General features: G+C 39.3%; 2 protein-coding genes across 6 annotated transcripts; one reads left to right on the top strand and one right to left on the bottom strand.

Moving 5' to 3' along the window:
* Nucleotides 1–383: 383 nt before the first annotated feature.
* LOC145469468 (tubulin-specific chaperone C-like) lies at nucleotides 384–2789 on the bottom strand. The gene is made up of 2 exons (XM_081453199.1): nucleotides 2344–2789; nucleotides 384–1396 (listed from the first exon to the last, which is right to left on the bottom strand). Exons 1-2 carry the CDS (start codon nucleotides 2758–2760, stop codon nucleotides 824–826), a joined length of 990 nt encoding a protein of 329 aa, XP_081309325.1. The 5' UTR covers nucleotides 2761–2789; the 3' UTR covers nucleotides 384–823.
* A 118-nt stretch (nucleotides 2790–2907) lies between these two features.
* Nucleotides 2908–19626, top strand: LOC145469459 (uncharacterized). Of its 5 annotated transcripts, none has more exons than XM_081453183.1 (21): nucleotides 2908–4807; nucleotides 5661–5706; nucleotides 6210–6526; nucleotides 7194–7311; nucleotides 7547–7626; nucleotides 7978–8112; nucleotides 8658–8737; nucleotides 9346–11023; nucleotides 11765–11921; nucleotides 12048–12273; nucleotides 12552–12614; nucleotides 12732–12851; nucleotides 13073–13198; nucleotides 13328–13378; nucleotides 13649–13732; nucleotides 13860–13943; nucleotides 14562–14660; nucleotides 16160–16223; nucleotides 17567–17694; nucleotides 17966–18077; nucleotides 19017–19626. In XM_081453183.1, the coding sequence occupies exons 1-21, from the start codon at nucleotides 2908–2910 to the stop codon at nucleotides 19106–19108; spliced, it is 5760 nt and encodes a 1919-aa protein (XP_081309309.1). In that variant the 3' UTR covers nucleotides 19109–19626. The 5 variants fall into 5 exon arrangements, with proteins under 5 accessions (XP_081309309.1, XP_081309308.1, XP_081309310.1 ...); XM_081453182.1 differs by having other exon boundaries at nucleotides 2908–4834; nucleotides 8661–8737; XM_081453184.1 differs by having other exon boundaries at nucleotides 2908–4834; nucleotides 17966–18032.
* The last annotated feature ends 237 nt before the right edge of the window (nucleotides 19627–19863 follow it).

Genomic DNA, 19863 nt, shown 5'->3' with positions numbered 1-19863 from the left:
GCCTGAAGATTTTTGGAACTTTGTTAACACTGATCTTGTAAAATTGTTTCTCACAAGGCAAGTATTGTGCTGTAGTCAACCTAGTCTTTTTGGGGTTGCCATGGAAATAATGTGTTGATGAGTTTTGATAACGTAAATAATGTTTGCAAAGGAGACTTGAGCCAACACTGTTATCATACAAAATAGCAGAAGGTGTTAGTATTCATGATGCATTAGTAGGTTTTAGGGCTGTAGAATTTTTTACTAGTATGAATTAATAAAAACAAACAAAACAATGCCTAGATTTGAGTCACTGCATTTATGAGAAGTCAATCACCACAGAAAAAACCTCATGGGCATTAAGCAGCCCTTAGTTGATTCAAGAAAGTTTGATTGAGCTTTGAAAGAGGCAATTTAGAGCACAGGTAGTATGCACAATTGAATTCCAGTTACTACAGGTAAACATTAATGTGAATTAAGCCCACACTTTGACCCACCAACTGAGGAAGTGTTACTAATGCTAATTCCTGTTCAACACCCTGCTAACTAACCAAATAACACCAAAGAGGGAGACGGGAAACTTGGATGCAGTCATCCTGCAGGAGGAGAGTGAAAAACATGATCAAGGAATTGGTGGATGGACAGATGAATGTCTCCACAATAACACTTCATCAGCCAGGGAAAACACAAGAAGAATTATTATGGACCTAAAACCTAGTGTTGCTGAAAATAGGAACAGAAAAACAAGACAGAATTTTTTACAAAATGTAAATATTAACAAGTTTATTTTGCTTTGTGAATAACAGTATGGACTACTAAAACTAAAAGCACCGAAGTTGAAAGCTTACAAGGTCCAATTGTTTGTACGCTGATCCTCGCTTATTATGAACCAGTTAGGAGAAGGCTCATCAGCCTTCAACCAATTAAAATCATTGACTAGCGACCAATTATTCTCTGAAGGATCAAGACCTGCTGACGCAAAGTCACTCTTCAGGTTTTCATATTTCCAGTTAAATGGAGCAAAGCCCAGATTGGAACAATCCTCAACAATGGCCCTGCTTGTCACATGAAGGTAAAACTTGCTGTCTGTGGTGCTATGAACCCGCAGCTGATGACACGGAAAAACAAACTTGCAACTGAGACAGTCTTCAATGAATACAGCTCCAGAAACTGGTCCACATAACAGAGTGCAGTCCTTTAGCTTATTCATAAGTAGGGCTGATGGTGCTCCATAAATTATGATATTGCAGTTCTGAAGATCTCTAAGTGTGATGTCTCGATTCTTGACCTGTGATGGAGCTAAGGTGAGTGTGTCGTCTGAAACCCCTTGAAAACCAAGACTGGCATCTGCAATCTTTTTTTCTGTACCTGACAGAGCATCCCCTTTGTTCTTAATTTCTTGCTTGATTTGTCCTTCCTAACAAACAATATTTTTACAAGGTTTAGAAGTATTTATTATTATAGTACTCCCTCTATCTTCCCAACTTCACAAGATGTTATGTGTAACATGAAGAAAAATTATAAGTGGTATCTCCAACATAACAAAGTGCCAAGGGACGCGGAAAATGTGTTTGTTAGAACAGGGATTTGTTATATCTGGGTTCTATTCCATACACATGATCAAAAGTCTGTTGATAGTCAGCTGAGTGTCAACTTATATGTATTGACACTCAATGGCATGTCTGCCAAAATTAATTGACACTCGATCGACTGTCGACTGGAAAGATGATCGAGTATCGATCAAGTGTTGATTGAGGGTATCAGTTGAGGGTCTTGATAGACAGTCTGTGGATGCCTCTGGAAAACATGATCCCTGAAATAGGATGGGCTGGAATCCAGATTGAGTGTTCTATGCATGCTCATCTAGTCCCCAGGGTCTACATGTTTTTGGTCAACGGTGACCAAATAGACTAATGCTTGACACTCTGGATGAACTAAAAAAACAGGAGGTCCAGTATGACTGTGTGCATACATTCAAGTTCAAATAATTATAACATTTCTGAACATGTGTAGAACGAGTAACCACTATGACTAATTCTGGCTCACATTACTATTTCTTGCAGGGATCTTGATTTCTTAGTGCTAACCAAAAGGCTTGTGGCCTTTTGGAATGGAGTAGGATTCCCAGGGGCTATGATTCTTTTGGTTTTCGATGAGGGTCACAACCTCTAGCTACCACTTGCTATTGATTTATGAACCTTCCCCCCACCCCCACCCCCCCCCCCCCCCCCCCACAAATGACTCCCTCTGTTGTTGAGTCCCTTTCAAAAATCTTGAAAATTCACAAGCTGCCTGGGAGCTCTGCATAGCGTTTAAGGTATTAGATAAGCTTAACTCACTCGTAGACATCTTATGGACACACACCTCTTTTACCGACGACTCTTTTTTCCTCACTTTGAAAGCAAACTTCTTCTTTGGTATGTATTCTTCTCGTTTCTCGTTGATCTCTTGCTGTAACGCTTTTAAACTGTCCTGTGACACTTGAATGTCACGAGAAGGTAAAAACATTGTTGAATCCGCCAAAAACTTTTGGAGTTTTTGGCACTTATCTGACAAGCAATCGAAGAATTCTACCGCCTTCATTTTATTGCCAGCTTCTATCAGTTCTGCCCTTTTACCTAGCTGTTCCTCTATTGCTCCCTTCTCCTTGGCGAAAGTAGATGTGATATATTCTATTGTTTCTGTTGGCTGTTCGTTGCTTTCCTTATCAGCTTTACGTCTTTCAATGGCTGCCAATCGTTCTTCGTTCCGTTTCTCAAGTCGCTCCCTAACATCGGCCATTTTCGAATAATTTTTGAGAAGACCCGGATGCTAAGCTCGAAGGCTAGGCTACTATTTTTTGTCAAAGATTCGCGCATGGTGGCCATCTTGCCTGAAAATGAGTTAGCCGAAAACATCTTTAGTTATTAGCTTGTAACGTGACGGAAAATGAATCCGTACGCGTATCAACAAGCACAATTACAACAACAGCAGCAGCAACAACAACAGCAGTATCAATACCAAGCCCACTACCCTCAACAACAGCCGTATTACTACATTCAACAACAACCTTCCACTCAACCGCAAACGGCTTACCAGACTCCTCAGCAGTATGCTCAATACGGAACAATAGGCTATCAAAATCACCAAACACCTGCCAATACAGGACAATATTCTTTACAAGGATATCCACAAGTCGCTGGAGCACAGTATGTGGCGACAAGCCTCACAGGACAAACCTTTTACGCGACGGCCGCTCAACCCAGCCAAGCCGTCCACGAACAAGCAGCAGTCCAACCTCAGAACCAACAGGCTGTCAGCGACGAACAACCACCGCCATTACCGCCGGAGCAATCCGATTCTTCTGCTGCTGCTGCCCCTCCTCCCTTACCTCCTGAACCGGCACCCACATCAACAGCGGTTGAACAACAGATTTCTGAATCTCAGAAGCAGTACCAGGAGAAGTATGCAGCGTGGCAGCAGCAATATGCCCAGTGGCAGGCACAGCATCAAAACCATCCTGATCAGAAACAATATCAAGAATGGCAGAAGCAAATGAGTCAATGGCAACAACATAACCAAACCCTGTTACAGATGAAAGCAGCAGACGGTCAACATCAGCAGACAACTGAACAGCATGCTGTGACAGCTACTGTGACTTCACAGGGTCAAAGACAGGCTATTAAACAACAACAGCCACATCATCCAGGGGAAAGTTTTGTTGCTGCCCAGCAAGGACAACAGCAGTCATATGAACAATATCAACAACAACAATCACATTACCAACAACAACAACAATTACCTTACCAACAACAACAGCAACAACAACAACAATCATCTTACCAACAACAACAACAATCACCTTACCAACAACAACAACAACAATCACCTTACCAACAACAACAGCAACAACAACAACAATCATCTTACCAACAACAACAACAATCACCTTACCAACAACAACAACAACAACAACAATCATCTTACCAACAACAACAACAACAACAACTTCTTCAAAACCAGCAGCACCGTCAGCCATCTCAGTCTCAATGGTCTCAAAATACTTCCATGCAAAATCAGCAAGGCCTAAATCAACAGTATAATCAGCAACAAAGCCATAATTATCATAACCAAAACCGACAATACCAACAGCAACAACACCAACCATGGAAATCACAGCATGAACAACAGCAAAAACCAAACTGGATGCAACATCAGAAAGGTGATGGTGACCAGAACTCTAAGAATAACAATCAAGCTTCATTGCCAACAAACATTCCTGACTTGATGCAAAACAAGCCTATTGGAACTCACAAAGCTACAATCCAACAAAATCAGCTTCCAAACTGGATGGAGTCTGGCAAAACCTCAACATTGTCAAGCCAACCAGGACAGAACCCTAGGTGGATGCCACCTGCAAAGGCAGTATCAAATCAACAACAGAGAACTGCAGTTAGTGACAGTGGTGCTAAACAACTTCCAAAATGGTTGCAGGCTAAGCAAGGCTTGTCAAATCAACATCAACCATCTGAAAGGAATCAACAAGAAGAAAATAAGATGCCAAAATGGTTACAAGAAAAACTTGAAAAAACTGAACAAGATGTCAAACAAGAAGCTGCAAAGAAAGCTCTTGAGGCTCAAAAGAAACAAGTTCCAAAATGGCTACAGGAAAAAGTTCCAAAAACTAGTCAAGCTCAAGCTGTCACTTATGGCCAACAGTCACAAGAAAAGCAAATTCCAAAGTGGCTTAGTAAAGACAAACCTTCAGTAGATGGTAGCCAAACAGGAGACCAAGTGAAACAGGGTCACATACCAAAATGGCTTCAGTCTAAGACAACAGTTGCTCCAGGTAGTACTGTGACACAAACATCATCAGGTACATGTAGAGATAGGATTATAATCTGGTTGTTTTAATTCAAAACAGTCATAATACATAGAGAAACTACATGTAAGTTTTAAGTTCTGTAGCCTTTTGCAGTTACAAAGAAAGCCAGAGCCATCACGTTTACACCACATTGTTATCTCCAGCTGTTGGGTATTTAACTTCAGTAATGTTTCTTTTGCAACTCCCTGATCTCCAATGTGACTAAAAATTGAGTAGTTCGTATAGTGTGATCGTCCGGGTGAGTGTATTTCTGAAAAGAACTGTTGTTGGTGACTGACGTTTCGACAACCTGAGCGGAAGTCATCTTCAGAGTCAAGGGAATAGTGTTTGTCAGTCGATGATCTTATAAGTCTGGTCCGTTGAACGTGATTGCTCAGTATAGCCATGATGGTATTGGCTGAAAGACTCGTGTAAAGTTTGTCATCAGTCATTGGTGGGTTGAGTGTTGGCAACCAGATAATTATTTAGAACTGTGGGCAATTCTCCTTTTTTGCAAGGTTAAAAAAAGCACTGGAGTATTTTTAGCTACTCTTGGACTGTGCACCTGTAATTAGTTATTGTTTTCAACTGTCTTGCTCTTTACAGGGAAAACCAAGTCTATTGAGTGTTCATTGATAAGCATTAACTACAATTTAGATTAAATTGTAGTTAACAGTTGGTTTATATCTACTTGCATGTCTAAATCTCTAGAATGTGACTTTTTTTCCTTGTATATAAGTAAGAAACCAGCATTTCAGAAGTTTTTTCCCACTTTAAATTCATTGCTTTTTGTTTATTTCTGGTTAGATTATAAATTGGTTATTTTCGTATGTTTCAGCTGAAACATCCACAAAATTGTCAGTAGAGTGGGATAAAAGTGAAAGGTATGTATTTATAAGATGAAGAGGTTTTCCTTTTATGATATTGGGAGATTATTTTTGTGTTACACAAAAGCACTACTTGATAATGCATCTCAAATAACATGGTTAACATTACAATAATCTAAGTTAAAAGCAACTCACATGCACCCAACATTAACGCAGAATTGTAGAGTGCATTCCTAAATATAATTTACTGAATGAAAGATGAATGTTCAGCAGTCTAACAGGTACATGACTATACATATAAATACCTATATAACTATATAAATACTACATGAACAGAGAATTGTGTGCTTTGCAACAGCTTTCATTTGGATAGTCACATAATAAATGTTGTATCTGTCGACACAGAAACTACATGATTGTATAACATTGTGCAAGTGAAGCTTGAACTGCAAAATGCAGAACACTGTTTTAAATTTCTTCTCAATGTGACAGGAGGCTTACCCTGAACTCTTACCTGGAAAAGTAACATTGAGAAATGATTTTGAATCCTTTTCTAACAGAAATGTATCTTCTGCTCCGGTTACCTTGAGTCCACTCAAGCTGGATCCTCTCAAGGAGCTAGAACTGCTACGACGACAACAAGAACAACTCCAACAGCTTCAGCAGCTTCAGCAGCTTGGGAAACACTTGAAGCAGACTTCCGCATCAGATGTTCCTGTGAAATCAGAATCAACTGCAAGCAAGTCATCAAGTGCTGTTATTAGTACAACTAAGGCTGAGTCTGGGACAGGTGACTCAAGGTCGTTACAGTACAGCCATGGGACTCAGGGTACGCCAGCTCAAGAGAAAAATAGCACTGCAGCAGATCGAAACACAGGTAGTGTAACTTTTGTTTCAGTGGTAACTTTGGATGTGGCTGAATAACGTTTTGGAAGTTTTGGTAAACTAAATGAGAGACTCAAGAAATGTAAGAATCAAAAAAGTTTAAAGTTTGTGGCTGGTCTTGGCCCATAAATAAGCCCACACAAAATAACTTGGTCAACTTTCTTCCATCTTAACTTCACATTACCTCGGTAATCCATTCAAGTTTACACTCTGTTATTGGGGTTTCTCCTTGTTTGACTGCATCAGAGAGATTTTTTTATGTTGGATGAAAACAGTGTTCTCCTTTTCAGGCAGTAACTGGTAAAATTTATTAGCTGTAGCGCCACTTATTACTGCCTAAAAACGCTTGGATTTCTATAAAATTTACTGGTTAAAAGAAATAAGTAGTTGAAAAACCTCTGACATTTTCCTCCGAGTGCACACAGATAACTAATTAAAAGTATTTGTTCTCAGTGATGTGTGGTCATAAAACCTGAAGGAGTTTACGGAAAAGTATTTGTGTAATTTAGTTTCTTGACAGTAATACCGTAAATACATGAACCTTGACAATAGCATCATGAGGACATGGAAAACATTATTTATTATTTATTTTTTCTTGTTTATAAATGCATTGTTAATCAGTATTGGTAACGTAATTAGTCCTAATTTCTCCTTTTCAGTTTCCACTGAGAGAAATTTAAAACAAAAAGGCGCAAAGCAACCTTGTAAATTTTTTCCTAATTGTCGATTTGGAACCAGTTGTCGTTTTCAACACCCTCCTTGCAAGTTTGGTTCAAGGTATGTCAGTTATTGTAGCACTTAAAAGAAATTTGACTCAAACTTTATTCTGTAAATAGCATTAAATGCATTTTTCTTTCATTCCCAGTGGTATTCTTAATAACTCTACATGTATTTCAGCGTCAACGATAATTTAATTAGTTTTGCATCAAGGCCTTAAAGGCTGAATTAAATCTGCAAAGAAACACATTTAAGCTATGATCACCTACATGTATGTGTTATAACCTATTCACAGGTGTCCAAAAAGTGAGTGCATATTTGATCACAGTCCAGAATCGTTAATTGAAGAATATCGAGAGGAATCTCAATTCCAAGGTATAACCACTTGTCTGTGAACAAAGTAAACATCATTGGTTTCTTCTTTCATCAATACCATGATAGATATATGAAGTGCAGATGGTAGATTTTTTGAAGAGTGGATGTTCTATGTGGCCTAAATTAAGGACCTTTGGCTAGTGTTGTGTATAATGTATTTTGGGCCCCAGTTTACATGGTGATTTCTTTTGACTAACATGTTAGTCTGATATAACAGGCTTGTTAAGTTGTGCCTGGGCTAGGTTGTACATGAAGTAGCCTTGTGGGCACTATTGGTTGATTAATGTGGGTATACTGTTCTTGGCCTATTGTATAATGAGTTAATTGGGTGGTGATTTTTGGTGATTGTAGGAGATTTTCCAGAGGAGTCTGAGTCACATGGCAATAGTTGTATGGCATTTTCAGGAAGAGGAGATCAGATTCCTGGTATTGGAGATGGTGAACTACCAGTGGTGCCATCAAAAACAGGAGATACGACTGACACAGGTCAGTTAATTTATGTCTGTCCCTTAACACAAACAACTGAGAGCGTACTAGGGTACTTGATGGACAGTGCTGTTATAGCGCTCTTTGAATTTTTAGTGTTTGGTTCCAATGCTAATTCGAGGGCAGGGAATGATGGCGAGCAAATGCAAACAACAAAATTTAGGCACTTTAAAGGAAAAACAGTGTAATCCAAGAGAAAAAATATTGTGAGGCTAATTTAGATTGAGTTGAACTGTTCTAATTTTTGTTCTTGTTGTTGCTGTTGTTTGACTCCTCAAACAATTCAGTCTGATAATGCTTTGATTAAGTGCCAGACTGTTGCGAACGAATGCCACAGTCATTTGAGGGCATTGGTTTATACTATTTTTGTTCTCTTATGTCGGGCTTAATGACTACCATAACGATATTGAAACGTTTAAATTCCCTCCGCAGATTTCAATCATAGGATTTATGAAGAAAAATATTTAGGTTGGACCAAAATCACAGTTTAATTCCTTAAGTTCCAGAGTCTAAAATATTAATTCATTCTATAATCATGTTAAAAGCAGTTGGAGAGAGGAAGGACAATGACACAAACCAAGACAATAGTAACCAAGCCAGTAGTTTTCAGGACAACAGCTATGAGGTAATATTTGTAAATAGCCAACTGGTCTGCCTATTGCCAGTTGGGATTTCTGACCATGTTATTTTTATCTACAATTTACATTAAATTTGTTTCATGATTTGTTACCATTGGCCCTGAAAACCCTGCTAGGGAAGTGTTCACAATGATGAAAGGGTTAAGACATTTTTGTTATTTAATTTAATTGAATTTAATTAAGAGAAACTAAAAGCATAATTAGTTTGTTTACTTTTTAAAGTATTGTAACAACATACAAGGCACATGTAGTTTAATTTTTATCATTTTTAACTTTAGGGTCAGGGAATGAATATGGTCATAGCAGTTATACACACAACTTTAAGCGTTTCAACTGTTATTTCTTGCCCCCTTTAGTTTTTATGAACTCTGCCACAAAAACATTGCACTCTTGTACATGTAGTTCCATATTGACAATCAAGCACCCCTTCTACTAGTTATAATTCTTATTTATTACATTGTTCCCTTTTTTAGCCAATAGTTTTTATTTTTATTTTGAAACTCATAAAAATGCAGAAGATTGAAAAGAGCTCAATTTAAGATAAAGCAAAATTCTCAGAATTGTATAAATGTATTATCTAACTTTGTTCTTGAAGGTATCTGGAGAGGACTACATGGAGGTTGAGGATGAACACTATAAAGAAGGAGAGATGGCCAAAGAAGGAGAAGTTGCTGTTCCTGATCAAAGTGACACGCAAACTGAAGAATGGCAACAAACTTCTCACCATGACCTTCACTGGGATAGGCCCCCACATCATCAGGGAGAACATGCCAGTACAGCCCCTCCTTGGGATAGAGAAAAGACCTCCCATGAGTTACATTGGCCACCACCTAGAGACAGGTTATCCAGATGGGAAGGAGAGCAACTACCTCAGGAAAGAGATGGGAGGCCACCAGTGCCAAGAGAGGGTGAGCGTCATGATGAAGTGTGGAACCGAAGAGAGTGGAGACCTCCATTTGACAGGTTTGAAAGGGGACCAAGACCACCTTTTCCAAGAGATGAAAGTGATTTTGGGCCTTTGGCCCCTAGGCCTGGGAGAGACAGAAGGCTTCCTTTGCCGCCAGATGAACAAGATAGAAGGCCCCCTTGGTTGGATCAGCAAGGTGCAAGATCCCCAGTCTCAAAGGATGACTGGGACAGAAAGCCTCCCATTCCACGAGTTGAACCAGAGTCTGGTAAACAGGAAGACCAAGCGCAAAAAGAACCATCAAACAAGGTTCCAGCACAAAAGGAAGAGAGGGACAGACCACCATTTCTAAGAGGAGAGCAGGAGAAACAACCTATTCCTAGGGATGACCAAGATCGGCCACCTTTCCCAAGAGATGAACGTGACCGACCGCCCTTCCCACGAGATGTATGGGACCGACCACCGTTCTCAAGAGATGAACAGGACAGACCACCTTTCCCAAGAGATGAACAGAACAGACCACCTTTCCCAAGAGATGAACAGGACAGACCAGCTTTCCCAAGAGATGAACAGGACAGACCAGCTTTCCCAAGAGATGAACAGAACAGACCACCTTTCCCAAGAGATGAACAGGACAGACCACCCTTCCCAAGGGATGAACAGGACAGACCACCTTTCCCAAGAGATGGATGGGACCGACCACCCATCCCTAAGGATGAACAGGAGCGACCACCCATCCCTAGAGATGAACGGGACCGGCCACCCATCCCTAGAGATGCCAGAGTTCAGCCACCTTACCCAAGAGATGATCGGGAAAGGCCACCTTTCCCAAGAGATGAACGAGACCATCCACGTCATCCAAGAGATGAGCGTGACTGGCCACCTTTCCATAGAAATGAAAGAGATTGGCCACCTTTCCCTAGAGATGATTGGGATCGACCACCATTTCCAAGAGATGAAAGAGATTTTCCATTTCCACCCAGGGGAGGTAGGGATCGTTGGTCACCTCCTCCAAGGGATGCAAGAGGAAGATGGCCCCCATTTCCTCGAGAAGAGATGGATGAGTTTGGCTGGTCAAGAGAACATGGCCCACCTGGTAGACCTTTTTCTCCCCCATTGAGAGGTAGAAGGGCAAGACCACCATTCCATGAGGATGAAAGAGGGAGACCAATATCGCCACCCCCATGGCCACCAACAGAACATTACAGACGGGGACGGTCCCCCCCAGGATCAGACTTCAGAGGCAGGCCTCCACCTCCTGAGAAATTTGATCGGTTTGGTCATCCTTTGCCACCTCCTCCATGTGAAGCAGATTTCTTTGATGAGCGAGGGAGGCCACCACCTCGTGACTGGGATAGAAGAGACTGTGAGTACTTTTCAGCTTGCCATTAGCTTGTGTTACCTTTGTTGTAAAATTATTTGGTGTGTTGTTGAATGTGTCTATAATGAAAGTTAGCCAAATGTTTTTAATCCAATCAAAGCTTCATCCAGGTGTTAATGGCTACCTTTATATTACAGAAATATTTGATACATTAACATAACTATAACCACAACTTTTACTGGCAACCCTCAGAATTTTTCTCTTTGTTGGCTTTGTCACAAAAATCATGACGAGAAAGGTGTATTTATTCAACAATAGTTGAATGAAAACTTTTTAGGTATATCAACTCTCTTTACAAGTGACAACAATCAACACACTATGTCAATACATGTGGTTATTCTCTTTTGTTTCCTTTTTAGTGTGTCAACGTCAAGTTGTGTGTCAAATTTCCATGGGCTCACTAAGTTGTTCCAGTTTAGTTCCATTCTTTTTTCTAACCTTGTTTTCCTTTTTTCTGGTTGGTTTCTGTGAAAGACTGTTTTGGGACATCATTTACTCAATCAGAATAATATTCAACTTTTCGATCAAGTCTTGTGTGAAATGTTTAACTTCAAGTTCGAAAGCACAGGTTGCATACACCCTGTAGGCAGTTTCCAATAATTATTCCTTTTGTTCTGAGATGGAAAGACTTGACCAAATTGGACTGAAATAACAGATGGGTAGTGTATTCTTAGTTTATGGTGTACTAGTTAACAAATTGTTGGTCATTTCTGAATTTTTTTGCAGGGAGAAGACCACCTGGAGAGGAGAGACTCAGAGAACCTCCATACCCAGATGATCAATGGAGAAGATCGCCCCCACCCTACAGGGACCACCCAGATCATTTACCCCCTGACCACCCTATAGAACAAGAAAGAGATGACAGAAGAGGTCGAGAAGATAGGTAACTTAAAGTAGCTGTTCGATTATACCATAAATTTCACCTTGCAAAAATAGTGAGACTAAATAAAATAATCAAGAATGTTCCATCTAATTATCAACTGGTGGTTAAATTTCTTGATGCAAGCAGATTTTATGAGGAGCATCCACTAGACAGAAGACCCCCATTTGATGATTACTTCAGGGATCGACCTCCCTACTCTGAGGACTATCCTCCACGTGACCCTGCTTCTTACCCTCCCCACCCCGAAGAGGGAAGACATCCAAGTGAGACACCACGGGTGGAGAAAAAGCCGGAGACTGTTCCTGTTGAAAGTATTCTGGACTCTCCAGGACGGGATTCTAGACCTGATAGGGTAAGTCTCACCACTGTCTTCTTCTGATAAGAATATAATCAACCACAGGATATTACATGTATTAACCAGATTGGTTTATTCCTGAAGGTATTTATGACAATTATCCAGTGATATTAATGGTTATTATAATAAGGTAGTGTTCTTCAGTGTTGTAGATTATTTCTAGAGGAATGAATATCAATTGTAAGGCCTTCACTACAAAGCAAATCCATTATTGGTACATGTAGGGTTTTTCTCAGAAAGTTGTTAAGCTGACCATGTTGTTCTTTGAATTGCAGATTGTTATCATTCTTAGAGGCCCTCCAGGGAGTGGTAAAACACATGTAGCCAGGCTTATTAAGGTGAGGCACATGAGTGAATTTTGAGCAAAGTACAGGGTAATTTCGTTTTGCTACAATCTATAGATGAAAATGCGTTAAGATGTGAAGTACATGAAGGACTTTTCTGTTTCCCATCAGGACAAAGAAGTGAGCTATGGAGCACATGCTCCACGAATCTTAGCTTTGGATGATTACTTTTTGATGGAAGTTGAGAAATCAGAACAAGACCCTGACACTGGAAAGAAAATAAAGAAGAAAGTAAGTTAACATCTACATGTATCAACTATTGAGCAAAACTCTCAAATTTGTGAAAGTATAAAAGAAATTTACTTACTACAAACGCAGTCTACAGTCACACGGCCACTTTCTAATCATTATTAAAGATGTGGATGACCATTTTGAACAGCAAATCACAGGGATTCTAAAGGCTAGGTGTGACAGTACTAAACCTCTGTAAATCGTTTCTTTTTTTCCTTCAGGTAACTGAGTATGTATATGAAGAAGAGATGGAGGAAGCCTACAGAGCAAGTTTGTTTAAATCTTTTACTAAAACACTGGAGGATGGTTTCTTTCCTGTCGTCATTGTGGATGCTATTCATGACAAGGTGAGGCTGGATATGTTATCTGAACTTGATTGCCTGAGCATGACATTATGCCGTTAGAGATACTATAAAAAATAAGGTACCAGACATAACAGCAGTCGGCATCAATATGGCTTTGTTCTAAATCTACAGGTTGAACATTTTGACAAATATTGGAGTCATGCAAAACAGAAAGGTTTTGAGGCAAGTGGCACTATTGTATTCTTGAGATGCAGTTTAATTTGCCAATTTCGGTATATTAGAATTGTAACTTGGCTCTGAGGTCTTGGGGAATAAAACAAAAGAATTCACATCAAATTTGAGGAAGAATAATTAATTTCTTTTGTTTTATTCTCCTAAGCCTGGGAGCTAAGATTGAGTTTTACAAAATTGACCTATTCTAAGATGAATATTCCATTGTGAAATTAAATATTCTTTGTTAACACTGGATGGCACAATTTTTACTTTGAACAGGTTTATGTAGCCGAATTAATGGCTGATGCGCATGCCTGTGCTAAACGGAACAGTCACAATCGCACCTTTGAGGACATCAACAAGGTTTATTTCTTTTTTTTGCTTCTTCTTTGGTGTTGTCAGTGTTCTGTCCCATCACCAAAGCTGTGTAACTTAGTTGGGTTAGGGTTATTTATTAGTTTGTTCATTCATTTATTAATTGATTTATCAGATGGTTGCAGCATGGGAAGAGACACCAGTTCATCATCTGAGGCTTGATGTACGATCACTATTACAAGATGCTGTCATTACTGAGGTATGCTGTTCACCCCTGCTTGAATGCTGCTGGGCATGTTTTGTTCTCAAACAAACTTTGATGCCAAAAAGTTAACACAATTGCCATTAAAATAACATAACTTCCTGAGCTTGGTTTAGAAAAAAAAACCTGTGCAATGTACTTAGGTGATGTCAGTGTTCACAGTTATTAGAAGGTCATCATTGCCATCATCTTCATCATTATCATCATTATTGGCTACAGTGATAATTTAAGAATTTAATGTTGTTATTCTTTTTATTTCATGCTTGCTGTGGCAGTTGCAATTTTATGAATTCTTTTCAGAAGTTGCCTTTGTTTTGCTATTCGGTGGATTTAATTCTGCTTGAAAATAGCAAAAGGGCTTCAGCCAGGATTAATCAGAGTAAAAACTTCAAGGAAATGCTTTCTCGCTCACATTATTTTAAAAAATACAAGCTTTTAACTGTCAAAACATCAGTCTTCAAGAGGTAAAATGGGCTTTGCTGCGGTTTTGACAGGTTATATTTAAAATACTGTTAGCCAGAGAACACTTCTCTTAAGTTTTCATTTTTCATTAAGATTCCCTTTGGACTGAATGCATTTGTCATGCTAAGGATTGTGATATTGATTTTCACAAAGGTTGAGATGGAGGCAGCTGATGACACATCTGCGGCTACTGCTGCCACGGAAGCTGCTGCAGGACAAATGGAAACACAGGAACAGCTGGAGGAAGAAGAGGTAAAAACTAACACAAAACAATTTGTATTTCAGTGATAACAGATCATTGGACAAGATTTACACAGGAAGGTATGATTGTAACTAACATTCCACTTGACTGAGTGAAAAAAACAACAACAACAAAATGGCAAAATAATTCTCTAATTGAAAATTACATTGAAAAAAAGTACATTGAAAAATAAAGCAATCTAAAAAGGTTGCCAAAAATGCAATGATTGTTTAAATCAAGTTAATGACAACAAAATTATTCCAATTTGTCATGACCTGAAATAAAAACAGTTCAAAGTCAACAAAACCAAAAAGCAGATGTGAAAATATTTGTAACATCAATTGATAAGTGGCAAGTTCATCCATATTCAACTGATGTTGAAACCTGTTTAATCATAGTTGATAAAGAGTACTGATGCCACTCATTACAACGTGTGCTGTTCTCTTTGTCAAAGGACTGAAAATAGCGCTGTTTGTCATGCAATCTTTGTAACGGAAAACCCTCATAATTTATATAATCTTCCGTTAAGAAAATATTTGGTAAAACAGTGTTTATACAGCTGTGAAATTACAGTGCGGCAGGTGATGAGAATATAGCCTAAAGGTGAGCCATAAGGCTTGAAGACTTTTAGGCTGTCTTAATAACTGTAGAAAAATATTGGTTATTGAACTTCAAAATATGCAATGATCAATATAATGCTGCAAATTATAGAGAAAATGCGCGGATTGTTGAAAGAAAAACAAGCAATTGCCAAATGGAAACGAATTCTACTGAAAAGTATGAAATGGGATTGTTGCACAGGGACTATTCTAAGCGGAATGACCTGTTAGAATAAACTCTCGGGTGAATGAAGTGATGAGGTCCAGTGTACAAAGTAAGAACTGACTGAGGACTGCATAGAGTATACATCCTATATACCAAAATACCTTCAAAGCGCTATGAAACTATCTTCCAGTGGTCACTTCATTCTTTTTTTTTTGGGGAGGGCTTATTACAAGAGGAGGAGAAAACGTACTTAATTAATTGAAAGAATTAATTGCACTTCTGTACACACACACAAGCAATTAAAGACAATTAAATTACATCTGGTGAGCGGATAGCTCCCAAAAATATTTGTACTTCACTAACTTGTCCTGTGCCGTAGAAGGGCGCAATAGAGAACATGGGGGATTCTAGAGAGATTCTAGAGAGGTAGTTCTTTTACAATAATTTCCGTCCTTGCTATTTTGAAAGAAGCCACCCACTTCATTCTTTAAACTGAAAAGCCCCTCACGCCCAATTAGGTCCTGCACGATGTAAAGTTCCCTTTGTTGGACCTTGTTTTTTCTTTCATATGCTCATGTATTCTTATTTGTATCTTGAAATATTTTAAGCGTAGAATTGAATCTAAAGGTAAGCACAACCGTTTTCAAAAAGCAGTACCATTAATTGTGGTTATTAGTTGAAAATGAAAATGGGGTGAAGTGATGGTAGTGCAGTGCCTTTTCACAGAGTCTGTTAATTATTTCAGTCTGAGATACAGGTGCCTTCACGTAGCAAATGGGAAGACATGGAGCCAGCGGAAGACAAACTGAGTAAGCATCTTTTCATGTAGCACCATGTTAAAAATAACCCCTTCACTATGGTGTTGGTTATTTTCATAATACAATGATCAATTTTAACATAGAGAAAAGAAGTCAAAGACTACTAAAACTAAATTAAATAGTAGTTTGCTAGTTGCGACTTAGCAACGCCCGAGCTAACAAACTTTTTTTTTCTTTTTACTTCACTTGTTTACTGTGAATACCAGCAAATGAATTATTAAGTGCAGAAATGCGGAAAACAAAAAAATCTCTTTCTTTCACTGAAAGAAAGAGAAATTCTCCACATGTTTTCATTTACTGAACACGGCATAGTTTCACGTCTGGTTGATGTCATCATAGTTTCTTGCTCATGAAAAATACTTTGTAACGTTTTCACGGGGCCGGTAATTTCGGAAATACTGTTTGCAAGACTCTTTTTTTCTATGGAAAAAGAGTTGGTGAATATGTGGTTGGGAAGCTTATTATTATGGCATCACCGAAGCGCGAGTGTGAAAAGGTCGTTAGCATGCTGTCGTCAGCATGCTGTCGTCAGATATTGTTTTGTTATCCCTCGCGAGTTCCTGAGTGAACAGAAAATTAGAAAGGTAGGTTGAAAGGAGAGCGTCAACTATGCAACAGTTTTACTTCTTGTTTCCTCTGATAACGAAGCGAAGAAGTGCAATCAAAGGTGTCGTCTAATGATGTTAAAAGGACATGTGCAAGTTATTGTGTCTGAACCACATGTACTTCGCCAATCACAGTTTATAATTTGTGGAAGCAGATTTTTAAGTGATGCCAAAATTTCGCCGGGCGACCAACTTGTTTATGCAGAGGATGTTGAATTATTAATCGATAAACAACTGAACTGAGTGGTGGATGGCAACGTACCTAACAATTTTGAGATATATCTCTTACAACGCCGCGTTTCGCGATTGCCTTCGAAATTTTCCAAGGAAAATTCCTGTTGAAAGTTACCAATTTGCTTTCGATTGTTTCATAAAACAGTGGAATGAAATGGGTAACTTTATAGCTTGCACATGCGCTGAGCCGTGAATCCAGTCTCTCGATTTGTCTCATATTCTGTAACAGATGCTGCTATGGTTCGCACGGCTGCGATAAAGTTGATACGTGTATCCATTTTATCCGCGCTGGCCATGTTAGTAGGTGTAGGTAAAGCAATAAAAGGGAAGAAATTCAACGTAACAATTTAACAGCAGTAAGTAAATTCATTTTAGATTTTAAGGGCAATTTTAGAACTCGAAGGAGATCATGACAGTTTCTTTAGGAATTAGCCAGTTTGACCTCTGGTTTAAGATTTTAATTTTAGTGAAGTGCTGGTTTTAACTTCATCGCAGATAAACTTGACGGCATCCGACCACTGAAGGGCAAGAGGAGGAGAGAGGAGTCGCCCCCATTCCCTCTCAGCGATGATGATGACCCATACGACGAACGCGAAGAAGACATGCGCATTGGCAAGAAGAGGGTGAGCAGTCAGAATATTATTTTTACGGGCCTTCTTTCTGTGGTTATGTGATACGGTGGAGAGGGTAACAACGCATATATACGTAGTAACAGGCTAAAAGCATGTGTAAATGTAGCAAAGACCAGTAAAAGATCGACATTACCAGTGAATGATTTACTCAATACTTGTGAGTGCATGCGTGTGAGCGCACGAGGCTACATTCGTACGTAGGGGCATTTTGTGGGTGGGTGTGTCAGGGCCTTTGAAGATGTGACCTTCTTATATTCCTCAGGTTCGGTGGGCGGACCTCGAGGAGAAGAAAGAGTTAGAGCATAGAAGAAGAATCGGCTTTTGCATAGGTACCGACTGGAGCTTGTTAACGGATCCTCACGCTGAAATCCCCCGTATGTAGGGAATTAGTATGGTGAGTTTAATATTCCTGAGCTGCGTCTGTGGCCAGGAAGAGATGGGTTTGTTTGGAATCCTGCGAGTATTTTAATACCGTATGGGGTATTTTCGCGTAAGTTTAATTCATGTTACTCCCTTGTTGTGGGAGCAGGTTTCATGACCATGTTTCGAAGGCCTATTCATCATGCAGTGAACAAATCGTGCAAAATAAATGAAGTTGCTTGCCATGACGTGACAAGGAAATGTCCCTCAGGGCCGGTGTTTTCTCACGATCAATTCAGTGAGTTTGCGAGACAACGAGTTTATGAAAGTACTACGTAACGCAACAGTATTGCGTGAAACGTACGTCATAATCAAGTGGTGTGACATGGTCGCCTTAAGGCGGCGAAATAGGAGATACAAAAACCCTCAACTTGTCGCGCAACATTGTTTCGTCGCAAGTTTGGGTTGATGTTTCGTGATTTTCACCTTGCGTGATCAACTTGACGCGCAACAAAAACATTTGTTGCGGGTTGAAATGCAGCGCGCTGATTGGTTGATTTGCTTGAGCGTGAGCAAATTTGTTGCGTGACAAGTTGTGAGTTTGATGAAAAACGAGCAACTCTACTTTTCGCAGCAATTTTCTTCGACAAGTTGATCACGCAAGGTGAAAAACGCGAAACATCGACCCGAAACTTGCAACGAAACAATGTTGGGCGACAAGTTGAGGGGTTTTGTATTTCGTATTTCGCCGCCCTTAGGAAAGCTTCCTTGCTTTTTTTGCGAGAATCACGTAGCTAAAATATCACTGCACTTAAATAAGCAAATTTCTAAAGCAAAGTTTACGTGAAAAGTTCACATCTTGCAAGTCACTGTAACCTTCTGCACCTTGAGCGCTGTTGTTGTTAGTAATACTCGAATGTGATATTTTTTTCATTTTTTTGTAACACCTTCAGGTACCTTTGAAGAACCGCCCAAGACAGAGCATTCGTCCGAAGAACAAGACAAAAAATCAGAGAAACCGCTTCGTTGGGACTTTTTCATTTAACCGTTTGACCCCTGGGTTGAAAACTGTGCCAAGATGATAATATAATTTTGAACGACTCTCATCCACGCGCAGTGAAGGTTTTCCTGTACACTCCCTTCTACAGCATGAAAATAGTACAACAGCGTTCGCTTGAAAACGGCCACAGTCCACTTACTTGTTTTAATGTATTGAAAAAATGAGTCTTTTTTACACAGTATTAAGAAATTTAAAGAAAACCATTGTCATGCAAATTTAATAACCGAGTTACGCCAGTCTCACATAAATTGTTCGCAAATCTTTCATAGGATTTTTTTTTAATAAATGTAGAAAATGTGTTGTGTGTACTGCTGCGGCGGTAATGTTCATCGGTGAAGATGCTGCGCGCTTTCAGACCACAAGTTTGTACGGTGTGAGCTTTTTTTTTTCATACAAAGACGATAATTAATATTGATGAGGAAAACGAAAATACCGCTTGCACCTGCTTGGTTTGTAGCGACAATGTATTGAAGCAAATAAAGTCAAACTTTCTTCCACTGTTATTCACAACAATCTTCAAAACTAAACACAGCAAAACGTCGTTTGAACAGTGTAATAAACCGAATAACATACTGTGTTACGAAGTTACATCCTGTCCGAATTATTGGAATCAAAATTCGAAATTAATTCCTCGTGTTTCTTTGCGATTTAATAATTTAAACATTTTACTAACAGATACATACAGAACTTGGTTCCCAAATGTTTTACCGTATTGCTACCCGGCTCAGGGAAATTTTCCC

This window comes from Orbicella franksi, chromosome 15 (genome assembly GCF_964199315.1).
Source record: "Orbicella franksi chromosome 15, jaOrbFran1.1, whole genome shotgun sequence".
NCBI classification, from domain to species: Eukaryota; Metazoa; Cnidaria; class Anthozoa; order Scleractinia; family Merulinidae; genus Orbicella; species Orbicella franksi.
Note: the sequence above shows the minus strand (reverse complement) of the source record. Positions and strands in the feature narration are given on the sequence as shown.